The sequence below is a fragment of the Ananas comosus genome, linkage group 18, assembly GCF_001540865.1.
Source record: "Ananas comosus cultivar F153 linkage group 18, ASM154086v1, whole genome shotgun sequence".
NCBI classification, from domain to species: domain Eukaryota; kingdom Viridiplantae; phylum Streptophyta; class Magnoliopsida; order Poales; family Bromeliaceae; genus Ananas; species Ananas comosus.
Window position 1 is genome coordinate 1,777,766 of NC_033638.1, and position 26,805 is coordinate 1,804,570.

Consider the following 26,805-nt stretch of genomic DNA (forward strand, 5'->3'; position numbering starts at 1 on the left):
CACTTTTTAACGAATATCCATTTTCAACCATTCATTTTTGTATCCGCTTGATGGATAAGAGAACAATATCGAAAAAATATAAAATTTGATTTCTAGAAGCTTCAAGTGATATAGATCGTATTCAGCGGTGCCAATCGTTGATTTAGAAGCTCCATCATCAATATCAAATGGGCGCGCGACAACGGAACTCATTTACTACTGATATAGCAATATTAATTGCAGCTCAACTCTATAAATATAATATACTTGTGGACTGTAATAAAAGATGTATAACATATATAGAATCTTTATCATAGTAAAAAATTGAAGCATGCCACAAATGTAGTGGTACTCACTTTATACTGGCCAGCTTCTTTTAAACTGATCCATTTTATATTTTCTATGCTGACCTAGTGTTAGTCATAAGTCGCACATGTTATGGCCATCTCATAGCTGCGTGGAAAGGCATTTTCCCGTGGTTAGTGACGGTACTTAAGTGGCGACGTAACTAGTAAAATTAAGATAACGAGAATCATTTTGACTCCCGTAAAATAGATTTTGTCACGCAACAAAGACCTACTACAATCTCTCAATAAAAACAAAGACGTAGTACAAGTGCTACAAACAAGTTGGGTAATATATGTATAGTAGTTAAGAGATTCCGCGCGATGCGGTGGAAAGCAAATATAATAGTAAATTATTGAAAATATTAAAATTATTTTTTTCATATTATGTATTAATATTTTTAAATATTATTTATCTCCGTATTGAATAATTAAAAATTAAAGAATAAACTAAATAATGAAATTAAAGTATATTTCTTTCTAAAAATATTTAAACCTAATAAGTAAAATGAATAAATCAGTTTAAAATAAAACAACAGTTCATTACAATATTAAAAAAGATAAATAATATTTCTCTATTATCATCAAGATAGAATTTACCAAAAAAAAAAAAAAGAAAAAATTAAGTAGAGTGAAAGTATTATGTTTTGACCCTAAACTTTCTTTTTGCAATCTAGGTCAAACACCCCCATAGATATCCAAAATTCACCACTTCCAATATATATGCCTGTTAAATATCATAGAAGCGATCCAACGAATTACAAACAGATTTTGAGATACACACACATAAGGCTAACCTATTATTAGCATGATAAATGTGAGGAACCCATAAGATTCGGGTGTAGTTCCACTGTAACTTTAAACACACGAGAAATTAAAAGAAAACCAAAAATAGTTTGATGCATGAAATAAATTATTATTTTATTTTCTTTTTTACTTCCTGTTGATAAGCACACAACACAACAGCAGGCTCCACTCAAAACACCTCTATATGAGTTTCATACACAAATTAAAATAATAATCTTTAACAATCCACTTATCTATACAAGCTTCATAGTATGTAAATGTTTTAGAAATCAAAAGCACGGAATCCGTAGCAGCCGAGAAGAGATCGTCAGATCATTATAGTGGAGATACATCAGAGGAAGTCTAAGCTGCGGCCTTTGATCGATGTGCGAGTCTTTCAATTTCCTTTATAATCAAATCTCTCTCTTCTTCAAATTGCTCATCTTCACCTACAAAAGCAAAATACAAAACAAGAACAACCAAAAATAAGAGGAACAATCCAGAATCCGCAGGCAATTTACTTGCAACAAAAATTATTATAAATTACTTCAGAAAGTTTTTTGGAGCAAAAAATACAGCAGCGAGTAAGAGGAAAAATCTGGTGTCCGCAGGCAATTATGTGCGATAAATTGCATCAAGAAGCGGAAGGCCCAACTTGGCCAGTATAAGTTGATAGAATTGGTTCTAGCCTGAAATGTTCAAGCCCATGTAACTAAGGAATGCTACTGCACTAGCATCCAAATCTTATAAATTCTTGTCCACTTTTGCCAAATTATTCATGCCGCATAATCTAGTTTGGCAAACTTCCCATTGAAGCCCTAACATTCTTGGCAAATCACACACATCCATCTTCTCATGGTATATGTCCATGTGGTATTCCAAAGACACCATGGACCGCAAAAATGTGCTGGATTGATGTAACACCAAAATGCAACCCCCTAGATTTAAGTGCTGATGAACATGCCGAGTTGTGCCGTCCTGCTGAATAACGTGCATGATGCGCTATGGCTATCCCACAGGATTGATGTCTCAATAAACAAGTATCGAGCAATACATCTCCACAAAAAAGGGGTATCATAGCATGTGCCGCGCATGTCATGTCTTCGGTTTTTCTTATCTTTTCCCTCCCTTCCACTCTCCTTCTCGTGTCTTCTCTCATATTTCTTACAATAAAAAGCTAAAAACTAAGAAAGTGAGGATTTCTTCTCGCTCTTTCCTCCAATATTTACAACTATTGCCCTTCTTTTAAGTTTGAAGACCTAATTTCATCATTAGAGTTTGAAGCACTAGATCTAAGGTGTTTTGTAAGTTATACCTCCTACCCTCGCATATCGTAATATCCCATTCTCTCACGCGTTTTTCAAATATAGAGCTTTTTTGCCGTTGGATCTCATCCAACGGGTTGGATCTCATCCAACGGCTGATAATATCCCACATATAATATTTCCGCTGTCTATCATCTTATCGTAATATACAATCTATGAGATGATCATTTATTCTCAAATATTAGCTTTATCCTCGCTCGCATAATACCCGCCACTTATCATCTTATTGTAATACCCTATCCCCTCACGTGTTTTTCATATATAGAGCTTAATTTTTTGCCATTCATCCAACGATTAATAATATCCCACATATAATATTTTCGCTGCCTATCATCTCATCGATATAATATCTCCATTACTATCCCACATAATATTTTCGTTATCTATCATCTCATCATAGTACCCAATCCATTATATTCGCTTTATCTATTAAGTTAATATTTTTACCATGCCTCTCAATATACTTTCCATCCACACCTTCTCTGTCGCGGTATATATGTAAGTCGTCCTCCCTAGCACGTCGTCGTCGTCGTCCTCGCGGGCACATCATCGTCATCACCTTCGTCGGCACATTGTCATCATCCTCCTTGCCGAAACATTGCCAGTTGTTTGCACGTCTTTACCAGTGCATCATCGGCGCACATCATTGTCAGCGCAACATCAACACTCCACGCGCAGGCAAATCGTCGGCATTCTACACATTGGCACATCATCGGCACTATGTGCATTGGCGTGGTGTCTACATTGGCGCGTTGACTAATCTTGTTGTTTTCTCTCGCACGTCTAATTTAGATTATATCTTAAGCTTCCATGACTCCTATGTTACAATAGATCATATTAGATGTATCTATTAATTATAACTAGTGAAGGACCCGCGCGTTGCAGCGGGACGATTCCGTAAAAATAAATAAATAAATAAATAAAATAAAATAACAAATAAAAGTCAAGAAATTATATTAAAAAAAAGTAACTAAAGAATAAGCAACTATTGCTGTAATAAAAATGTAAGAATTAAAAGTAAGGGTGAAAACTATACGAATAATAAATGATATTTATAACAGCAATAAACGTTGAGAACTAAAATAATATATCTCATATTATAAGTCAGAAATTATGACTAATTAAAGTTTGAGGATGAAAGTGGCACATGCCTTATAGTTTAAATCATAATATATTAAAGTTCGAGAATTAAAATATTACACGTCTTATAGTTTGAAGGACGAAAAGTGTAAATCCAATCTTTCAAAATTTTATTTTAATTATTCAATTTTTCGATATATTAAATTTGAGTCAATCAATGGTATTTTGATTTTAAAAATTTTAATGTATCGCTTAGTTCTACAAATGTAGATAGTATATTTTATGCGATTCTCGCAACTAAATTTTATAAAATATAAAATTAACTTAAATGTCATTAATTTTTTTTAATTTTTAATATACAATCTATATCTAAATGCTTAATAGTATAAAATTAAAATTTATATTTAATACAAATAATCTAATCTATTTAAAAATTATTTATATATTTTAAAGTTTTATATTAAAAAATAAAAAAATAGATTAGATTTTAAAGAAAAAAAGGAAAAAAATTAAAAATTAACTTAAACGTCATTATTTTTTTTTATTTTTTAATATACAATCTATATCTAATTATAAAATTAAAATTTATATTTAATACAAATAATATAATCTATTTAAAAATTATTTTTATATTTTAAATTTTTATATTAAAAAAGAAAAAATTAGATTAGATTTTTTTTAAAAAAAAGAAAAANCTCCCCGCTTCCAGGCCCACGCCCAACCCGCGCCCACGCCGCTTGCCCCTGCGTCTCCGCGCCGACGCCAGCGCGCGCCCACGTATCTGCGCCGGCGCCCGCTCGAGCCCATCTCGCGCGCCCACGCGAGCGCCCTCGCCCCCCCACACCCGCGACTCTGCCGCTCGCTGCCACGTGCACCCAAACTGACGATTCATATATTTATATAGATGTTTGGTTTGAATTCTCCCATTCATTTCAAGTTTTTGTTAAGGATATATATGTGAGACCCCAAGTAGTCCTATATGTGAGATATAATAGAGCTAAACTCTTAACCCGGCTTAAGCATTTTGGATGGTAGCTATATCCAAGAGGTTAAGAAAGTTAAGCATGCTAGGACGGGAGTAGTCCTAGGATGGGTGACCCCCTAGGAAAGTTGGAGCATCACAGTTGGTATCAGAGCCAATTACCAGCCGGAAGTGTGAGATGAGTTTCGGCTGAGCCGGAGTTGGAATGACAAGGCTAGTGAGACGAGTCTCATATCGCCTGGTACTTATGAGTCTGAGCCTGACGAGCACATCAGGGCTTAAATCGGGGGAGATTGTGAGACCCCAAGTAGTACTATATATGAGATATAATAAGGCTAAACTCTTAACCCGGCTTAAACATTTTGAGTGGTGGCTAGGCCCAAAAGGTTAAGAGAGTTAAGCATCCTAGGACGGGAGTAGTCCTAGACTCCTAGGATAGTTGACCCCCTGGGAAAGTTGGGGCGTCACAATATAAATTGACAAAAATAGAATACGTCACACAAAATACAACATGTTCTTTATAGCAGATCATTTATTACCATGATTTCAATCTTTTCAAGTTAAAGTGGTATAGGAATTTTAAAATTTATCCATGATAATTGCTAAGAACCTAACAATATGAAACTGAACAAATTGAATTATTTTTTTTGAACAACCAAAAAATTAAATAAACTTTTGAAAATTAAATTACTTTTTTTAACTTCATTNCCGACGCCAGCGCGCGCCCACGTATCTGCGCCGGCGCCCGCTCGAGCCCATCTCGCGCGCCCACGCGAGCGCCCTCGCCCCCCCACACCCGCGACTCTGCCGCTCGCTGCCACGTGTACCCAAACTGACGATTCATATATTTATATAGATGTTTGGTTTGAATTCTCCCATTCATTTCAAGTTTTTGTTAAGAATATATATGTGAGACCCCAAGTAGTCCTATATGTGAGATATAATAGGGCTAAACTCTTAACCCGGCTTAAGCATTTTGGATGGTAGCTATATCCAAGAGGTTAAGAAAGTTAAGCGTGCTAGGACGGGAGTAGTCCTAGGATAGGTGACCCCCCTAGGAAAGTTGGAGCATCACAGTTGGCATCAGAGCCAACTGTGATGAGTTTCGGCTGAGCCGAGATCGGAATGACAAGGCTAGTGAGACGAGTCTCATATCGTCTAGTACTTGTGAGTCTGAGCCTGACGAGGACATCAGGGCTTAAATCGGGGGAGATTGTGAGACCCCAAGTAGTACTATATATGAGATATAATAAGGCTAAACTCTTAACCCGGTTTAAACATTTTGAGTGGTGGCTAGGCCCAAGAGGTTAAGAGAGTTAAGCATCCTAGGACGGGAGTAGTCCTAGGATAGTTGACCCCCTGGGAAAGTTGGGGCGTCACAATATAAATTGACAAAAATAGAATACGTCACACAAAATACAACATGTTCTTTATAGCAGATCATTTATTACCATGATTTCAATCTTTTCAAGTTAAAGTGGTATAGGAATTTTAAAATTTATCCATGATAATTGCAAAGAACCTAACAATATGAAATTGAACAAATTGAATTTTTTTTTTTTGAACAACCAAAAAATTAAATTACTTTTTTTAACTTTATTTTTTTTTGCAACATACATTGCAAGTACACTGGGAGGATAGTAAGCATCTGTGGGATGCTTACAGGATGCTGCCGTGGCATCTTATGCACTACACTCCGATGCACCCTACAATGCTCCCAAAAGGAGTGTTAAACCAACTGCTTTAGGGGAAGAATTCCCAAATTAAAACTATAAAAAGTCAGAAACTTTGAGGATGGATCTACTAGAACCACTTTAGCTCTACACCCATTTAGACAAATGGGCGTGCAATCATACATATGGCAAGATAAATGAGGAACAAACTGCTGACTTGCAAGAATAAAAATTTTGGTTTGCTTTCCTTTAGATCTTAAAGAAATACAAGTTATTAGTACTGATTGGTCACATTTACGAACAACAATTAACTTTAAAATAACGACGTGACAAAAGATACAACCTGAAAATCTTACATAGACAAAAAGTTTACCTTTGCTTGTGGGAAGATTGTGTAGTAGCTTCAACAACTCTTCATGATTGTCTATCAATACCTCGATAATTTCACGTGGCTTATTTGGATTGGCAACAAATACCTGTTTTCAGGAGGGGAAAGAAACAGATTATTTCATGAATTGAATTTTCACTTAACAATATTGCACACATTTTCCGGTTTCCCACTTCATTTATTTCATGCAATGAAGTTCTTATTCTTCATTGATTTACGTAAACGTACAATTTCATAGAACAACAACAAACCTATTTAATGGGTAGGACATTTATATCTATCACAGCAGTCACTGACAAAGGTTTATTTTCATATTTTTATCCTTACAAGGGACCTTTTTGTCATAATATTGATTTAATGCTGTAGATTCCCATTAGCTTTAATTAATTCAGTATGTTTATCCACAGCAATTTGGTCTGAGAAATTTAGCACACCGTCATGCTGAAAAGTTTCAGAATTGCTAGAAATTTTATATATGGCCCATTAATCACAACATGAACCCATAACATATAATATATTTATATTACTAATTATTTTATTATATCATAATCAGCGTGATTCTGATTGCGTTACTGTTCATAACTTCATATACACTCGTATTAGTTGAGATTGCATTTTCTGCATATAGGAATGAATCAATAGATAGTTTCCCATGCTCGGAATTTACATTGTACTCAAAACAAGAGATGTAGTTCCAGGTACGCATATATGAGATGCACATTGCCAATTGGTGGCAAAGCCCACCATGCTCCTAGAAACACAACCAGGCCAAAATGCCTAAACACAATGTTTCTTAATTTTATGTTTCATTTTCAAATAGAAATTTATTTAGTTATTTCCACTCAACTGATACAATTGTTTAATTTTTTTAAATTTCAAAAAAAGAAGGATTAAGGAAATATGTTTCTAAGAGATAACAGTACCTTAAAAACATGGAAAGCACAAATCTGGATATTTTTGCTTGAATCCTGCATCAGCATTACATTGGTTATAATAGGCAAAGCAAAGAAATTTCTCAAGAAGTATGAATAATAGAACAAAATTTGATAAAATTTTTTTGGATTTGGTAATCAGACATTAAAAGAGAACAAAACATGGTACATAAAGGATAGCATATATATTGCTGTATATAATGAAATATAAATCTATCAAATATATTTTAGGGTAAACTTCAAATTACGCCCGTGGTTTAGCTCATTTTCACTTTGCCACCGCATGGTTAAAAAAAATTTCACTTTGCCCCTAGGTGTTTAATTTTTATTTCACCAAAAAAACACTATATTAAATAGGGTCGTAAAGTAAAAAATTTTAAAGACCATAGGGTGGCAAAGTGAAAAATGCTCTAAACCACAAGGGCCCAAGGTAAAACTTTTTAAACCATGGGGTGGCCAAGTGAGAATGAGCTAAATCACAAGGGAACAAACTGAAACTTCTTGAACTACAGGGTGGCAAAGTGGAAATGAGCTATACCACGGGCAAATTTGAAGTTTACCCTAATAAAAAAAAATTGAAGTTTACCCTATATTTTATTATCAACTTCAATCTACTTCAATCAAAAAGAAGACTCCTTAGCCAAATCGTGAGACCAACATATGCGACTTGTGTTAATGTGGTGAAAGGTCATTGTCAAGAGGTTAAAAAACATCTGGAGCAAATCCATGTGCCTGCTCAAATGTAAGTGCTTGTTCACTATGTACACTCTAGTGTACGTGATACATTGATAGCCAACAAACTCACCTCACATTGTGGTAATTAGACATTCACTACAAGTACAGGTTGCCCAAGAGATATAATATTATTACTTTAGGGCAACAGCTAAAGCTACGCATTGTTGGTAGTGATGGGCTGAAAAGGGGTATTTGTACTAACGTAAATAAATAAACTAATCTAGATAACTTTTATCAAGGGACAAAATACAAGTGAGAGACGAGAACTGAGGTTATTAGCTTAGCCAGGGTAAAAGGCGAATTAGACATACCCTAAAGTACTTTTTACCCTTTTGGTTGGTGATATGACGAGTACTAATAAAATAGAAGCAACCCCCAACTGAATCCAGGGTCTGCTCTGTGGGTATGATCCGATTAAGACGGTCACGATACCTCAGCATCCGACAGCGGTAACCAAAGAAGCAAGAAACGGTGATGAAGACTTCTATGTGTCTTTCTACGTACGTTCAGTGTGCTATTTTGTATGTTCTCTAGATTAGTCAGCTGACTCTGATAAATTAATGTATTCATGAAACACCTCATTCTACTATTTTTGTCTGAGTTATGTGGATAACTACAACTATTCAGTACACTGACAGACCATCTAATTCAAGCTTTCCAGCCTTAAGAGAATGGTCAAGCCTTATTACAAGATAACATAATTTGGAAAAAAAAGCTCATTGTAACCTACACTGCGAATGACAGAATCATGAAAAAAAGAGAATAGACCTTCGCAATAATTTTTTATTCTTTTCAATACATGGCCAAAAGAACAAAAAAGCCAACAAAAGGAAACAGGAAAATTGCATATTTGGTCAAACTATGAGGCACGCGATAGTTTTGTCCTCAAGCTTTGATTTGTTGTAATTTTTGGGTCGAACTATCAGAATTGTTGCAATCAAGTCCCGCAATCTAATTTAGCTAACTAAATTTTACTGCATCGTTGATATAAAAGTAATGTAGCATCATCAATCACAACACTACTGCACCTCTATATTAACGGTATATTAATATTTAGTTAGCTAGATTAGATTATAGGATTTGATTGCAACAATTTCGATAGTTTGAGCCAAAAATTGCAACAATTTAAAGTTTGAGGATCAAAGTGACATCACCCTCATAGTTTGAGGACCAAATGTGCAATTTACCTAAAGGAAATTATCATTTACCTTCAGCAGTGCCATCATAATTCTCAAGTAGCGAACTTCCAAAATGTAGCGCTTCATTATTTGTGAATTTGGTGGTTCCAAAAGAAACTCCGAAAGAAACTGAAATGTACAGACAACATAGTTTATTCACTATTTCTCAATAACCTGAAATTGATAAAAGAAATCAATGCAAGTCCTGGATTATCTAACCTTCACTGATTGCCTTCTTGTTACATAATTAGCAGAAATCAATAGCTTTTCATAGAGTTCAAAGAACTGTAACAAAATTACATAATCAGATGACTTGCATTAAACACATTGAGCATTATGTAATATAATTTGCATATTGTATAAGAAATTTGAGCATCCATAAGTATTAGTAGGTAAAATGCAAGCTTATAAGCTGACCTGTTCGTAATGGGTGCTCAAGAACTCAGATACTTCAGTTTCATGCTTAGTAAGCAAATCCTGAAGAATATTTACTTTAGATTAAAAACCCACAGAAAATTTTTAATAGAAAACCAGGCATCTCAGGTAACAATGCGTCAAAAATATTGAAACAGGACCAACCTTGAACGTGGCTAGAGCATCAGAAGCAATATCGAAGTTTGGCAATTCAACATACTTGAAGAACAACTCAAAACTGGTGGACTCCAGTATATATCTGAAAGAGCACTACACTGGAAAGATCAAAATTTATTGGCTCTATGGATGATAAATGATAGTATATATGAAACTTATAAATGCTTCTCTTGTGAGGCAGTCTTGTTCAGATGATTCAGTCGTTAAAGTAAATAAAAGAACGCAGAACAACTCAGAATTAGAAGAAGTTTATCTTCTTGTCGATCTAGCAAAGTAGAATTATAGAATCTAAAGCAAAAGATAGTCAAATACAAAAGCAAATAGTCATATTTCCAGAATCATGAGATATGTTTTGCATGCCAACATAAAAAATTTTGCTGCAGCCATAAGTATAGCCTGAAAGTTTATCATATTTTCTGGCCAAGGAGCCATATACAATGAACTCAATGAAGAGATAAAGCAAGCTTTCCTAATCACTACTAACTATTTGACTTTGAGCTACGATCATCCACATAACACACATTCACCCATCCAAATTGCTAGCTTCCTTGTATGTCGTGAAAGTAGTTAGTCCTTTATTAATATCCAAAATAAGTAATCTGGCTGCTCATCTAGTGTACTAGCTGCTAACAGGCTCTCCATTGCATTACATTAAAACAGTATTTCGCAGCTCTAGTACTAACTTCACATATTTTTTATGTTATCCAGAAAGACAGAATTACATAATGCAATTTAGGTATAGTGCAGGCAATATGTTTCAACATTCTGTTCTGAACGATTGATGCTAGACCTTAATCGAATGAAGTTTACTAAGAATTTTCATTTATGTACTGTAATGTATCCAATTACCATTAACATTTTAATCATTTGCTAGTCCTTATGTCACGAAGTAATCAAAAACATTCTATTCATGGAAGAGTTTGTGCATCTTGTATGCACGATTAAATAAAGAACATGATTCTATATGTACATCTATATTGTTGCTTCACAGATGCTTTCATCAAAAGGCGCTGCCACATAAGGAAAATATCTGATTAACAAGGTCAGGAGCAAAACTAAAAATTAAACTTGTCTTAAATTAGAAATGGTCTTTTCCATCGTTTGAAAAAGAAAGTACATATATAGAATGTTTAATGTGCCCTAATTTCTTGGATTCAACCTGCTCAATATTGCGGCCCTATATATCTAGAGAGAAAATTAAAGAGAAAATTTCTAGTAAGTCAATGGTGGCAGCATAGGGCTTGGGACAATCCGTTATCGATGAGTTTTTCCTGGCCCTTTCCAGATTTGTTATGTAGGAGCGCATATTCCTGTTTAAATGAATATTTGCAGCACTTCTAGTATTGGGTGTATATCGGTCTAGGGTTTTTAAAAGACTGCTGTCTTTTGCACTCCATTTCCGATTGTCACAAAATTGTGTCTATGCCTATGAATATTTGCTTCAAAGAGAAGCACAGAAGTTGATTCTGTTTCTTGTTTTCTGCTCTCTATTTTTTTATTCTCTTTGGCATTAGCATTCAATGAACTTGGAAACTAGGGTTAATCTGTCAGTTTATGAAAGTTACAAACATTACCATATCTATAGAGTCAACAATTTATAAGGAGGAACTACTGAACTCAAGCACTTGATGCTGTTACTTAACACTATCTTTTCGAGATCCATCCTGTGGAGGTACTTAAATTGGACCAGTGATCGACAACTAGGTTTTGAGCCACCATCCAAATAGCATTAAAACTGAGAATCAAATTATTCTAACTTCACATATATTTCATAAATAAGTAAATCCAAACAGAAATAAGATTTAGCATATACATATATTCAGACAAATAAGTAGCCTAGTCATCACACAATCGGACCGAATGTGTCGACATTAGATAGTAACATAATGAATAAAAAAATTGCATCAATCAGGTGATTGAAGATCCTAAACCCTTACTTTGCCAGTGTTGGATATTTGATGCATTCTCTCAACATATTGCCACAGTTCAACGCAATTTCCTTGTTATTGTAGCTGTTGTAACACAGTGTTCATTAAATCAAGTTTCAAATAGGAGTGCACATTATCATATATTGAAATACTTACCACCAAGAAAACAAAACATACACAAATTAGACAAAGGGAAATGGTGTATAAAACGAAGCAAAAGATAGTTATTGTGAATTTTTCTACTGATGTAAAACATTTGCTATCTTCTTCATTCCAGCTTTTGAAAAAAAAAAAAACGAAAAAAAAACGAAGCATCACCATAGGGTTTCTAATAATGAAAATCTGCAATCTTTTTCAGGTAAAAGCAAGCACCACTAAGGATTCAACTTATACAAAGAAATTGAGTTTTTTTTTAGTGAAATGTTTACAAACCTATCAAACTCAAAATAGCCACAGCCTACTACAATTGTTGTAGTCAGCACTCCTACATAACTGAATATTTACCTGGAAAACAGTTATGCAATCCTTCTTTAGATCAGAGTACAATCCACCTTAGTGCAATTCACCACATTCCTACCTACCCAATAGATCAATCCATAAATACACTGCTCAACTGTTGCCTCTATTATCCCAACCATGTATAATCTATCCCATGACCAGACAGAACAATGTTGCATCCAACCTATTTCTCAATCCTCAAACAGCACAAAATCTTTCCTATACTTCTGAGAATCAACAAACTTTAAAAAGAAATACAGAGATACTGTTGTTGTTGAGGGACCAACTTGACAACTTGTCAACTTGTCAACCTTTTAAGATGAAGAAAGGGGAAAATCACCAGAACTGTAGATCAAGCAGCTTCCGCCATAAAAACATGGTAGCCTAAGCCGTAGGCCCATCATATGATAAAATAACCTAGGGCCCACAATAGATAATAGAGGAAGATCCAGCAATGTAGTTATCTTCACTATAGCTTCACGGTGAGAGCTACGTTTGATCCATAGCTGAGCATCCGAAGCAGTCCCCAGGAAAGCAATCACAACATGTTTTTCTTCTTTCATTCCTTCCTGATCAAGTAATAGACATACCTGTAATTCTGTACGTAAGTGATGACAGCTAGGCAGCAGTGAGAAGATGGATACATAACTCTAATCAATTCAAGCGCACTTCAGATATTGGTATCCTCCATGGGATGGAGAAACCTCAGTAAATGGCTGAGCAGAGTTGGGGAGAAAGAAATATTAACCTTGACGAGATTCACGCATCGAAGTGAAATGGTGTAAGGTAATTTTTTAAAAAAAAGAAAATATTGGTTAAGCTAGATCCTACTATTCAATTTGAGTGCACGGTCCAGTCAAGTTACTACAGTTTTAAGTTATATTTATCTATTTATGTAGGATGAACTTTTGCCAAAGTGTCCTGTAGTTATTTTGGAGTTTTCTTAGTTTAATCAAATGTGCCTTAATTAGTAGTACATAATTGGTGCAGCTTTTTGAACAATAGCTTATGTGCTAGGCAAACACCACATTTTGGCAAACAGAAAATCCAGAGCCTTTGTTTAGAATAGAAAATGATCTTTGCGGCCAAAAAAGTAGAAGAGGCGATTTGTATTATTGTTTCTAGCTTAAAACAGGAAGCTATCGGAGGGACTTCAACAACAAAATCTGTTAGAGTTCGTTCAGACAATTCTACTCAAAAGAATTTCTACAAAAGCTCTAGAAGGCTCGAAGATGTCTTCAGGATGGTTTGCATCGAATCAAAGAGAGATATGGATAGCTAATAACTTCCCTAGAAGAGTCCATTATCGAATCAACATCATTTTTAGATATAGTTTTAAGAGCTGACTTCCCTAGATGTAGTAGTTTTCAGAGCCGGATAGGGAATTCTAACAAAGTAGGAACCTAGGTAGATTGCAATCATTGACCAAATTGGAATTGTGGCTTTATTATGAAAAGTTCCCTAAAGAAGTGGTCCCAAAGGCCCAAAAGATTTGGGGGAGAAAAAAAAAACCAACAATGACTTAAAAAGCCAGGTAGTGTTAGAATAGGAGAAATCTTCCATTTGATCATATACAATGGCCATGAGCCGACTTTCCTCCATCTATATTTTCTTTCGGGTTCTCTTTCTTCTCTATTTTATCTTTGCTTTCTCCTGGTGCTGCTCTCTTTTCTGCTGTCATTCATATAGAGAATTCCGTGAAACCCATTGCAATATTTAGATTCTCTTCTCCATGAAGATTGCTGCAGAAATATTGTTTTACACATTTTGCAATTTTAGCAGCGCTGCTATCAGACATGAGTTACACCTCTTGACTACCCCACAAGCCTCTGCTCACAATTATTGGTACCACAGCATCTAAACTATTGGTTTATTCCTTTTTCCACATAGCCTTGACTAGAGCAACATAGCAGTATAATCTTGTTTCCTATTTCAGCAAGCTTATGTTCAAACACAACTACATCTGATCAATATGAACTCCAAAGCCTACTATATATGTAGGCCCACCAGTCTCTTGCGAAGAAATATACTAAAATTTTCCATACAAATTTTAGGGCCAAATCCCAAATTTTAAAGGTTTTTATGCATCACATTTAACTAGTTAATTTAGAGAAATTGACTTAAATCAATGCTTATTTCAACAGAAGAGCCAAACAGATGATCACAGAAATTTTGCTAATATAAGGAGAAAACGAATAATCCTTGACTAAGGTTTCAAGAAATGCACGACTTACCAAACAACAAGGAAATCCAAAAGATCCAAGTGATTCTCAATGTACTCCACGCAGCAATAACTAGAGTTAACCTGCTGTCTTAACAAGATGCACCAGGAGTGAACTAGATCTTTTCTAGCCTGTAAATATATTGCTAATAAGCTTCAACATAAAAAAAAAAAAAAAACCATAAAAACTGCACTATAAGCTGGAAAACATACTTCCCAACCCAACGTGGGTAACTTTTGGACAAAGAGGGAGAGAACATCCTCCTTGCAAATTTCAAGAGCTAATTGCTGAATCTGTTCTTGACTTGGTTCAGATTCTCCATCTCCAGAAAGTATCTGTCTCAATGAAACAATATTTTTTTCGACTTCTTCAAGTGCCTGAAAGAAAAATGTAACGTTTCGACAAATAAATAATTATAAAATTGTTTATTTACAAACGCTGAAAGTGAAGCGCAACACCTATTTATTCAACCTGAACACTGGTGGTTCCTCACTGTTAAAGCTAAACTATTAAAAACTCATTTGTAATTTAGTCCTCAGATGAACAGCGAAAGAGGTTAGAAACAGATGCCACTCACCCCCAACCCACTCAACAACACTTGTTACATGTAAAGAGATACAAAAGAGCAGGTATCCTCGACATTATGAATAATGAACAGAGTAATCTTAAAAATTCCAAATTCAAATATGCTTCAACATTACACTATCATCACTAATGGCTTTGAGGAATGGGAGATCAATAAAATTCATTTAACACATTTGAGTATGAACAAGTTAGCAATAATTTGGAGCTGTTCTACACGAGCAACTCTTTGCCTGGAGTGACAAAATGGTGCTTAATAAGCCAAAGCATAGTGACAAATATAATTAAATATAAGTGTTTTCAAAAATTCATGAATATATATGTTGCAAAAAGTGCCAGGTGGTGTTCAATAGAGACAGGTAAGGAAATGATCCTTTTATTAGTATGTGGTTCCAAGATAAAAAATTGTGATAAATGGATATATCCTTTTTATATGTCAAATATAATGAGGAAAAGAATCATACATAATTCTCAGCTGTCAGGAACAATGCCAATTATATGGAGAACAACTAACAACATAAAATTTTTGCCAACAAAAATGATCAGTACAAACAAATAATGTAAAGGACAGCCTGACTGTCAACTCATATTAATAGTTCAAGCACTTTAGTTTGCTAAAACAGTATCAAAAAGAGCAAACAAGAGGAAGCATTTATATACACCTATATGGTTAGCTAGGAATATGGGCTTCTTGCACCATAGTATGGAAATTTAGCATAACTTGGTGCTTACAGTGTATAGTTTCAGCTTTCAAAACTAATAATATCAAACTGGGGACGAAGATCCGGAATAGTAATTTGATAATAGTAATAGCCCTAGTAAGTAGGAAGTAAAGAAATTTCTATTCTAGTTCCATTTGCTTATGATAAAATGCTATGTTACTGTAACAACCTGACTCACAAGCAACAATAACATGTTGGGCCCAAATCACTGACCCAAAATACTTAAGCCCAGTTATTATTGTTAGCATTCACAGTCCCTTATATTCCAAATCATAACACATTCTATCCAATGTGAGATTATTGGGTGTCACAGACTCTTCCTGTTTTGGTCCTGACATCCTTATCAACCCAATCACATACATAACTCAAGATCACCAGACGATGTGAGGTCCATCTCACACTTCTCGCCGGTAAACTAGCTCTGATACCAAATATAACGATCTGACCCACTAGCAATATTAACTCGTTAGACCCAAACTACTAGCTAAAAATGTTTAAGCCCAGTTATTATTGCTAGGATCTATTATCTCTTATATTCCCAATCACAATCTCGTTCCCATCTGATGTGGAACTAATAGGAAATCATAGTTACTTTAGGGCGAAAAAAAATCTAACAACTTTTATTCTTGCATTTTGACAGAAAAGTATAATGTTAAACCAAACAAAGACATTCCATAGTGTCATAATTAAATGTTCAGGATGCAAATGCAAATGACTCCAGGGCAAATTACAAGAATTGATTTACAACTAAGGATTCGAAAATTAGCATAAAAATTATATTCTTTCATCATAAAATCTGTCTGATCCGAAATTTAATTTGATTGATAATCTAACATAGAAAGAGCAAAAACAAAAGGTGATAATGGTGATTGCAGCACAAATCATTAAACTATCAAAATTCACCACACAAAACACCGAAATTTAGAAAAACTAAGCAAAACTCATCTCCAATATCCATTGGCAGAACAAAATAAAAGCATCAAGATGGGACTAGTCAAACAAAACCATTGTAAACCACTAATATTGGGACAAATGAACAAAGAACATCACTAACAGAAACCAACAACACATTATACTAACAAGATCACAACTCAAATCACTTAGGGATACAAATTAATCACATCAAACGCAGGAATGGAGAAATGTTAATCAAAACTTACTTGCAATATCTACTGGGAGAACAAATGAATGCATCGAGATAGAATTAAATTGGCCCCACAATTGATGCAAGGAACAAAGAACACCACCTATACATACCAAGAATACATTTTTTCAACAAATCCACCACATCAAACTTAGGAATTGAGCAAAATTAAGCGAAACTCATCTCCAATCTCTACAGAGAGAATGAAATAAATGCATCGAGATGGGATCTTGCAAAGATTTGATAAACCAATCTTGAACCATCACATTGGTACATATTCCTACAACAAGATCGCTGCCACTCGCATAGGCAAAGAACACAATTTCACCACACGAAGCACAGAAATTGAACAAAATTAGGAAAAACTTAATTCCAATCTCCATGGGAGAATCAAATAAATGCACCAAGACATGAATTTTATATGATGGGAGAGACCACCATTGAACCGATGACATTTGTACTTATTCTTACAACAGGGTCACCGCCACTCAAATCGGCAAAGGAGGCAATTTCACCACACCAAACACAGAAATATACAAAATTAAGAAAACCACATTTTCAATCTCCATTTGAGAGAACCAAATAAATGCATCAAGATGGGGCTTTACTATGATTGGCTAAAACCACCATTGAACCAACGCCTTTGGTACATATTCCTACAACAAGACCGCCACTGAATTCAACTAAAGGACACAATTTCACCACACCGAATACAAAAATTTAATTAAATTAAGCAAATTCCATCACCAATCTCCATTGGGATAATCAAAACAAATGCATTGAGATGGTATTTTTGCTACTAGTGGATAAACCACCAGTGAATCAACAACATTGCTATGTATTCTTACAACAAGATTGCCGCCATTCAAACAACTAAAAGTACACAAATTTTCACAACACCAAGCAGAGATTAAATAAAATTAAAAAAAAAAACTCATTTCTGATCTCTATCGGGAGAATTATAAATTTAAAAAAAAAAATTGCGTCAAGATGGGATTTTGCTCCGATTGAATAAACCAACATTGGACTAAAGACATTGGTACGTATTCTTATAGCAAGATCGCCGCCACTCAAATCACTAGAAGGACACAACTTCACGACACCAAACACAGAAATTGTGCTAAATTAAGCAAAACCCATCTCCGATCTCAATTTGGGAGAACCAAATAAATGCATCAAAACTGAAATTTGCTGAGACCGGGAGGAGAGGGTGAAACCTTGGCGACGGTCTTCGTGTCGAGGGCGAGGAGGCTCTCCTTGATGGCCCTGGCGAGCTCGGGAGGAGACCTGGCGAGCTCGGGAGGAGACGCTCGGGGCTTCGACACCTTGAAGAAGAACGACATGGCGGCGGCGACCCAAGGGTTAGGGTTTGGGATGGGTGGGGGAAGAGCACTAGGGGGGAGTATAAACAACGTGGGATGTGATCGTCGTTATTGTCGTAGGAGGAGGGGAACGACAAAGCGAAAAGGCAACGGAAAGCGCGGATTCCCTACAAGGTCGGTTGATGGAAATATGATAGAAATATAACTACTACAGCCGAGTTGCCGGGCTTGTAGGGGTGGAAACGAGCGAGCTTGCACTACCTTATCTCCGCTTAAGTTTATCTTAAAATTAGAAAAAATTTTAAATACCATTTCTCACTTTACTATTCTATAGTTTTAAAGTATATCACTTTCGTACCATATAGTTTTATTTTTCTCCTTTTTTATTCTCTTTACTATTTTTTTTGTTAAATCAGTAACAAAGTTAAAACTAAAAAGTATTAAAACGAATATTCGATAAACTATATATAAAGTATCTGAAGTTTTTTTGTATATGATTTAACGAAAAGTTAACAGAGGAACTGACGAAAAGAAATAAATGAAACCACAGGATACTAGATTGATACATTTTAAACCACGAGATACTAAAGTGAGAAAGTGTGAAACCACAATGTGGTATTTGAAGTTTACCCTTAAAATTAATTTTGAATCTAAATTTAAGCTCAATGTCAACTTGATATTAATTCGAACTAAGCTTGAGCGAGTCTAACTTGGAGTCAAGCGAACTCAAGCCCTAAACGAGCCGCTTGAAATTATTATATCATGCAATTTATAGCTTAATTTTTTATAAATAAACATTATCTAAAATTTGATACAAAAATATATCTAGTAATTCAATATACAAAGTAAAAGCATGAAATACAGTATTATAATATTGAAAATATAATTTAGGAGAAACAACATTGTCAGCAAGTGAAAGAGAGGGAAAGAGAGTAATAATAGTAGGATTTTGATGTTTTTGGCTCACTAGTAATAATAACTCGTTAGGCCCGAAGTGTCCAAGTCTCTTATATAACCAATCACATTCTCCTATCCGTCGGGCCCAAAGTATCTAAGTCTCTAATATAACCAATCACATTCCCCTATCCGTTGGGCCCGAAGTGTCTAAGTCTCTTATATAATCACATTCCCCTATCCGTCCGATGTGGGATTATTGGCATAGCTAGTCATCTTGTCATTCAGACTCCGACATTGTCTATCCGTCCGATGTAGGATTATTGGCATAGCTAGTCACCTTGTCATTCAGACTCCGACATTGTCTATCCGTCCGATGTAGGATTATTGGCATAGCTAGTCACCTTGTCATTCAGACTCCGACATTGTCTATCATTCAGACTCCGGCATTGTCTATCACATTGTCTTTCAGACTTTGCTCAGCTGAGACTGACAACACATTTCTAGTGGGTGAACCGGCTCTCATACCAAATGTAACAAACCAACTCACTAGCAATAATAACTTGTTGGACCCAAACACCGGCCCAAAATGCTTAAGCCCAGTTATTATTACTAGTGCCTAAATATCTTTTATAGCCAATCACACCCGGGCCCAGCGGAAGCCTGCCCGACACGTGCACAGACTAGCCGTGTATACCAAACCTCCCCGATATACACAAGGCGTCTACTAAACAAGAAATGAACAAGAGTAAGAATCCTAACAAGGCTATCAGAGTGAGTGACATAAAATCACCAATAATCAACAACTACGACATCCACAAAATATACATAGGTATAAACAACTGAATCCAAAAGTCTAATACAACTCTAAACATGAACATAATACATCTTTTCCACAAATACAGAAAAGAAAGATGACATCGGGTTCATCTATAAAAACTCCGTAGAAACTCTAGCTAGTCGCTAACCCCTTGCCACGATCCCTGGCCTTTCCCGCCACGAAAGGCTCTGAAACAAAAACCAATAACAAATGAGGGTGAGAACTATTAAACAATAGTTTCCAGTGGGTAAGCCGCCGAGAGTGGCGAAATAGACCACTTGGTCAACTGAGGCATGCTATAGTAAGGTAAGTAAACAACATAGGAATAACAAGTAATTAAACATGTTCAATTTCAAGTCATGCCTCTACTAAAGGATTAACTATCATTATATGATGTTCTAATATCACATGTTCAGTTATATGCCAATGCTAGTTTACATGCATGTCCAATTTACTATATTGCCGCATGGAGTAAATCATACTGTTCAATGCTATTTTAACAATGCATCTATACTAATCAACATAGGTGTAGGTTTACTACCACTAGAGTTGTCCATGCTATTAATGACTAACATAAAGTCTCATTAATATGAATGTCCACAAGTCCAAGAAATATGCTTATTCACAAGTCCAAGAATTATGCACTATCTAGTAGTGGTTATCACATTATACTTTAGGTGTCATTGTTCAATTTCATCTTGGACCTACACAAGTGTAGTCCGATTTGTGCCGCCTAATGGCCCGTGGTAGTCCAACATTCCCCTTCTAGGAATAAGCCTGTCCCACGCCGATCCAGTAAGCACCCAATTCCCGCACGGGCGAGCTTATGTCACACAGGCCAACTCCGAAGTGCCGGTTTGTGGGGAGCGATCCTCACAAGCATGTGTGAATGAGCACAATAGCAAGCAAGCATGATCATCCATCTCGAGTACACGGTCGTCATGTCTAAAATATGGTACAAGCACTAACAACCCAAAGGTCCATCTCTATGTCATAGTGTAAAGGTTTAACCGTTTACTAAGTCAAATGCCACTTTATGACATTAATGTTCTCTATGCCTAGCACATGTCCAATGAGTCCACTAATATGCACTAAGCATGTCCCGTAAATCCACTAATATACACTAAGCATGTCCCAGGGATCCAACTACTGTACACTATGTCAAGCATAAGTCACTAGTACTCCATAAGCATATAAAACTTGTCTTTGTCCTAACTAGGATTAGCTCACTATTTGCTCAAGACTCAAATGAGGGCTCATACACCCTATCCCGTTATAACCAAGGATGTTACTTCTTATGTCATATGCAAAGATAATGCAAGATGTTCACAAAATTCATAATGCATGTCATGCACATGCTTTTCTACCAATGCCTCCACTACATGGAGTAAATATGCTCTATCAAGCAAGTGATTTCATTCCACTAGAGTTATATGTAATTATCCCAATTATGGTTCGCCCCACAGGCGTCGTAATCTCATTACACATGTCTAAGTCATGGAATGTAGCTATCAATCTCTTAAGTCGAATACATTGTCATATGTCAAGTCCTAGTTATCCCACTAAGTTAGATATAAGGGAAAGCTTCAAATACCCCTCTTGTGGTTTCACTTTTTCTCACTTTAGTACCCTGTGGTTTAAAGTGTATCAAGTTAGTACCCTGTGATTTTGCACCTTTTCACTTTAGTAGCCTGTGGTTTAAAGTGTATCATGTTAATACCTTGTGATTTGGCACTTTCTCACTTTAGTACCATGTGGTTTAAAAACTGCAGGGTACTAACTTGATACAAAAATAAAATCATAGGGTACTAACTTGATACAAAAATAAAACCACAGAGTACTAACTTGATACACTTTAAACCACAGGGTACTAAAGTGAGAAAGTGCGAAACCACAGGGTACTAACTTGATACACTTTAAACTACAAGGTACTAAATGAAAATGTGCGAAACCACAGGGAGGTTTTTTGAAGTTTTCCCTAGATATAACGAGCTTAGCTTCATGTTAGCCTTACTATTCACTAGGTCACAATGTCACATTTATCTTGTCCATAACACGTGTAGTTCAACATGCAAGTTGATCACCTTTCTACTCCATTCACTATGGACACACCAAGTCAGGAACCATTATTCTTTTCTAACATACTTCCTAAGATTCATAAGAGTTAATCATCAAGAAGTGCTTCTTAGTGTACAAGTTCACATTGTATGTCTCTACTTTATAGAGCTTAAATTTTCCTACACATAACATGTATGAAGCATGCTTTCATAAATTCTACCATGTCATGAATAACATGAATATGCACCAAATTATGTCTTATAACTATAAGGAAGACAGAGAGGGAGTTCACCCATTTCGGTGAGGTCAAACCCTCCGGATATTCCTCGAACTCTTTCGTTCCTTTGAATGAAGTTGTCCACCAAGCTTCTAGCACCTTAAAAGAATTTCTAAGAAGGTTACAAGTTTCGAACGAACATCATACAAAAATATTCAAAAATCAAACCTAAATAGGTAGAAAAATACCTTTACCCAAGAAGAACTTGATCAAAGTCCCAATTGAAGTTACAAAGCTTCAAATCCAACCTAAATGAGAGTTCTACACTCATCAATTAGGTCCCAAAAGCCTCAAATCAAGAAACCCCAAATAAAACCCTAGTTTTTCCAAAACTAGGTTTCATCTACAAATCTTGCCAAAAATCACAACTAGATAATGCAAGATGAGTACTAACCTCAAGCAAAGCTCCAAACCAAGATATCTTGAGCTAGGGTTGAAGATTGATCCACCAAGAAGCTCCTCTCTTCACATCCAAGCTTTCTCCAAGGTCCACAAGCTTGCCACCAAGAAGAGGAAGAAGAAAAGGAGATCAAAACCCAAATTAAAAGAAATTTGAAAGGGAAAATCTAGAGAAAGAAAGGGAGAAAGTCCTACCTTTCCTCTTTTCCAAGCTCAGCACAAAAGAGGGCTGTGGGGGAGAAAGGGGTTATATATACAAGTTGTAACAAATTCCAAAAAGCCCTTCCAAACACCAGAAATTACAAACTGAACGAACTGCAGTTTTTGCACTACGTACCGGTACTCGGGCAAGAGTAACGGTACCCGGCAACCAGATCTGCCAAACCCGAGCCTCAGTCAAGCCATCTATTTACGGCGTACTAGTACCTGCTTGATGCAGTACCGGTACCCGACACCAGTTCCGATACTCGGTAACCTAGTATCGATACCCAGCACCTCTCAGCCCAAACCCAAGAGCAGCTCTCTCAGTTTCGCACTGGGGTTCTAGTACTTCACCCAGGTACCGATAGTCGGCACCCCAAAACCTGAATTTTCAGATTTTGGTGCTAAGTACTCCTTCTCGCGTTCTCGCAAGACGAGTAATAGGTCGATGCTCAGTCAACGACCTTCAAAAATACCAGGGATAGCTCAAAGCGCTATTCAGACACTGTAACCTCGCAATTTGCTAAGGTTCAGGGTGCTACATACCTATTCTTATCCGATATGGGATTATTGGGGTGTGTCACTATATACATAAAATTAATATACATAATATATATATTATTATATATGTCACGCCCGGGTTCCAGCAGAAGCCTACTTAATACGCACACAGACCCGCAATATACCTAAAGTATACAAAGCATCTACAATAAACATGTTATGAATAATACCAAGGAATAGTAATATCTAACATGATATCAGAGCCTAAAATACATACTATACTCTAAAGGCAAATCACAAAAGAGGTAAACTACTAACATGAATAACTTCCAAGCCGCTCATACATCCAACATAAACATCTCTATATATGTGGTGGTCTCTATACATAAGTACATAAACCTCTCCAGCTCACTCAAAAAGAGAGGTGATCACCTAGCGAGACTCCGAGCTCTGCCTAACTAGACGCGACCTCCTTACCGCGATCCCTAGCCTCTCTCGCTGTGGATGGCTCTGAAAATAAAACAACAATAAATAGGGCATGAGAACTATTAGTCAATAGTTCCTAGTGGGTAAGCCAAACAATAATATGCAACCCGTATAACACCTGATTATGCATGCTACATCATGTCCATTATTGTACACTATTTAGTAGTGATTATTTAATTAACATCTTTAGTTATCTTTACTCTATTTATAAGGATCTACACAAGTGTAGTCCGGCTTGCGCCGCACCTAATGGCCCCATGGTAGTATACACTCCCCACGACAATCCTCTTCAGCACTCAATCCTACATGGGCGAGCATAATGTCGCGTAGGCCAACTCCGGAGTGCCGGCTTGTGGGGAGCGACCCTCACAAGCATGTGCGAATGAGCACAATGGCAAGCAAGCATGATCCACAATACAAAGCTCTCAATCCTCATGTCTAAAATATGTAATGTCCTCTACCGACCTATAGGTCGGAATCTAAATCCAATATCAAGTGCTAGTCATTAACTAGGTTATCAACAATAACATGAAATTCATGCTAGTTTTATCATGTATGTACAAATTCCCAACTTGTTTATACAAGTATGATAATCATCATATAATGAGTTTAATGCATCTAACTCCCTACTTCATAGAGATATGACTTGCCATATAATGTAAATACCTCTAATACATCCAACAACTCAATTATAATTTTACTAGCATATTATGCATGCTCTCCAATTCATGAATAATAATAAGAACATAAGGGGAGTTCACCCATTTCGGTGAGGTCAAACCCACCGAACACTGGTTGACTCCTTTTGATCACTCAAATGAAGAAGCTTCCTAGCCTCCAAGCACCCTAACAACCATTTACGATTAATTAGAGATCAAGCCGCGACTTGCTCTTGGGTTCCAGGTGTCCGTGGCGGCCCGGTGATGGCCGGAGGAGCTCGGGGCTATGGCGATCCGTCGCTGGAGGCAGAGGGAGGGACGGTGCTCCCCGCTATGAGCGGCGGCGACGTGCGATGGCCAAGGAGGCTCGGCCTCGGCCCGCACCAGGTCTGGGCGACCGTAGTAGTCACGAGCGGTGGCCGGCGGTGCGCGAGGACGGCGAAAATCGGGCGCGGGAGGTCCCCGGTGCGCACAGGGAGGCAGGGCGACCCACCTCGAGGCGGTTGCAGCTCGCGGTTGCGAGCTGACTCAAGCTCGGCCCGAGCTGCAGAAGATGACCACGGATTGCCTTGGTGGCGCCGGCGACGCGTGCGGGCGGCGACGGCCTGTGGGGACGACGTCAGGGGAGTTCCAGGAGCGTGGTGCTTTCAACCCTGAGCAGCAGCGGCGCGAGGAGAGGGAGATCTAACCACCTCGGCCAGATCTATCCAATCTTGGTTGCAGCTTGCCAGGGCGGCGGCGGCGGCGGCGGCACTCGGGAGCGGCGGTATCGACAGGGATGGTCGCCGAGTTGGGGGCCTGCTGTAACACACTGGACCTTTGCAAATTGCGAGGTTCGAGTGGTTGGTCGTGTTCTGAGCTTTCCAGATTTTCTGGTGGGTTGTTGACTGTGTTGCGACCTATGGCACGTGTCCCGAGATTTGTGGTACAAAGCCTTGCACCAAAACCCGAAAAAACGGAATTTGGCTGACTCTCGGATTGAGTTCTGGCGGGCTTGTACCGGTACAAGGTTGTGCTTGTACCGGTACAAGGCTGATGGTTGTACCGGTACAGCCATCGAAGCTTGTACCGGTACAGAGCCGCAGAGCCCAGCAACCCGAGCCTCGGGTTTGGATTTCGTGGACCTTGTACCGGTACGGATAGGTGATCCAAGTGTGTACAGGACTCGAGTTACGGCGAATTGCTGTAATCGAGAGATCAAGTGTATAGAAGATTTACCGCTAGAACAGTAGAAAGTACAGTGTTCATTTGAGAGATGATGTATCTCCAGGTTTTAAAGTAGTATACATTGTATACATAAAATTCGTAAGATTCTTAGTATTATTTATGTAAATCATACTTGTACGTACGAAAAAGTTAAATACCTCGTATATAGTGCTATATACTCTTAAAAAGTATACTATCCGATCCAGTTTGGGTGGTTTTAGCTTTGAAAGCAAAGCGGCTTGCCTCCAAAGGTGTTCGAAGGATCGTGGGATCCTTGTAGTTTTCTTACCCCAGTGGGTTTGCTTTGCTTCTCGCTTATCGAGTTTGTAATTGGATCTTCGTTTTCCGGTTTTGAGTGGAGTGTTCTTCTTTAGGAGAGGATTCGAGGTTTCCCCTCGATCTTAGGAAGGTTAGATAGGATCTCCTTCCAAGATTAGGTTAGTTAGTTCGAGGTTTTCGGGATTTTAGTTTTACGGGTTTTATTCGGGATTTAGAGGTTAAATCCCAAAGTAGTGCTTTAGGAGTTATTTTGAGATAAAATCTCCTTCTCTTGTTCACCTAATGGAGAACCTTCGAAATTCAGTTCGAGATTTACGAGGTTCAGGTTCCTAGAGGGGACTTGGTTCGAAGTTTTGTTTCGGGGTTTCCACCTTTTCGGAGGTTAGTTCGTTTTCTTCGTTTTCTCTCCAAATTAGAGAATTTTAGGATGGTTTTAGGTTTATCTAGTTTTCCTTTAGTTTCTCCCGAGGGAATGGAGAGGAGAACGACCAGGGTTCGAGTCCTCTTCTGGGGATCCCGCACCCCCAATGATTATTCTTCAGGTGTTAGCGTTTTTCGGGGGACGTCAAGTTTGACGTGCTTTAGTCGGGGGAACATGGTCATGTGCCCGAGAA

At 37.1% G+C, this 26,805-nt stretch overlaps 1 protein-coding gene across 1 annotated transcript; it reads right to left on the reverse strand.

Moving 5' to 3' along the window:
• LOC109724265 (calcium-binding protein 39) lies at positions 1,219-18,560 on the reverse strand. The gene is made up of 11 exons (XM_020253024.1): positions 18,307-18,560; positions 14,854-15,018; positions 14,654-14,772; positions 11,931-12,005; positions 9,982-10,075; positions 9,820-9,879; positions 9,622-9,687; positions 9,433-9,531; positions 7,481-7,525; positions 6,543-6,645; positions 1,219-1,558 (listed from the first exon to the last, which is right to left on the reverse strand). Exons 1-11 carry the CDS (start codon positions 18,430-18,432, stop codon positions 1,473-1,475), a joined length of 1,038 nt encoding a protein of 345 aa, XP_020108613.1. The 5' UTR covers positions 18,433-18,560; the 3' UTR covers positions 1,219-1,472.

Excerpts from the sequence above, each read along its gene's own strand:
- LOC109724265 (XM_020253024.1), bottom strand. The coding sequence starts at position 18,432 with ATGTCGTTCTTCTTCAAGGTGTCGAAGCCCCGAGCGTCTCCTCCCGAG. Across the intron at positions 15,019-18,306 it reads ACACGAAGACCGTCGCCAAG|GCACTTGAAGAAGTCGAAAA; the intron begins GTTTCACCCTCT and ends TTTTTCTTTCAG. Across the intron at positions 7,526-9,432 it reads TTATGATGGCACTGCTGAAG|GATTCAAGCAAAAATATCCA; the intron begins GTAAATGATAAT and ends ATGCTGATGCAG.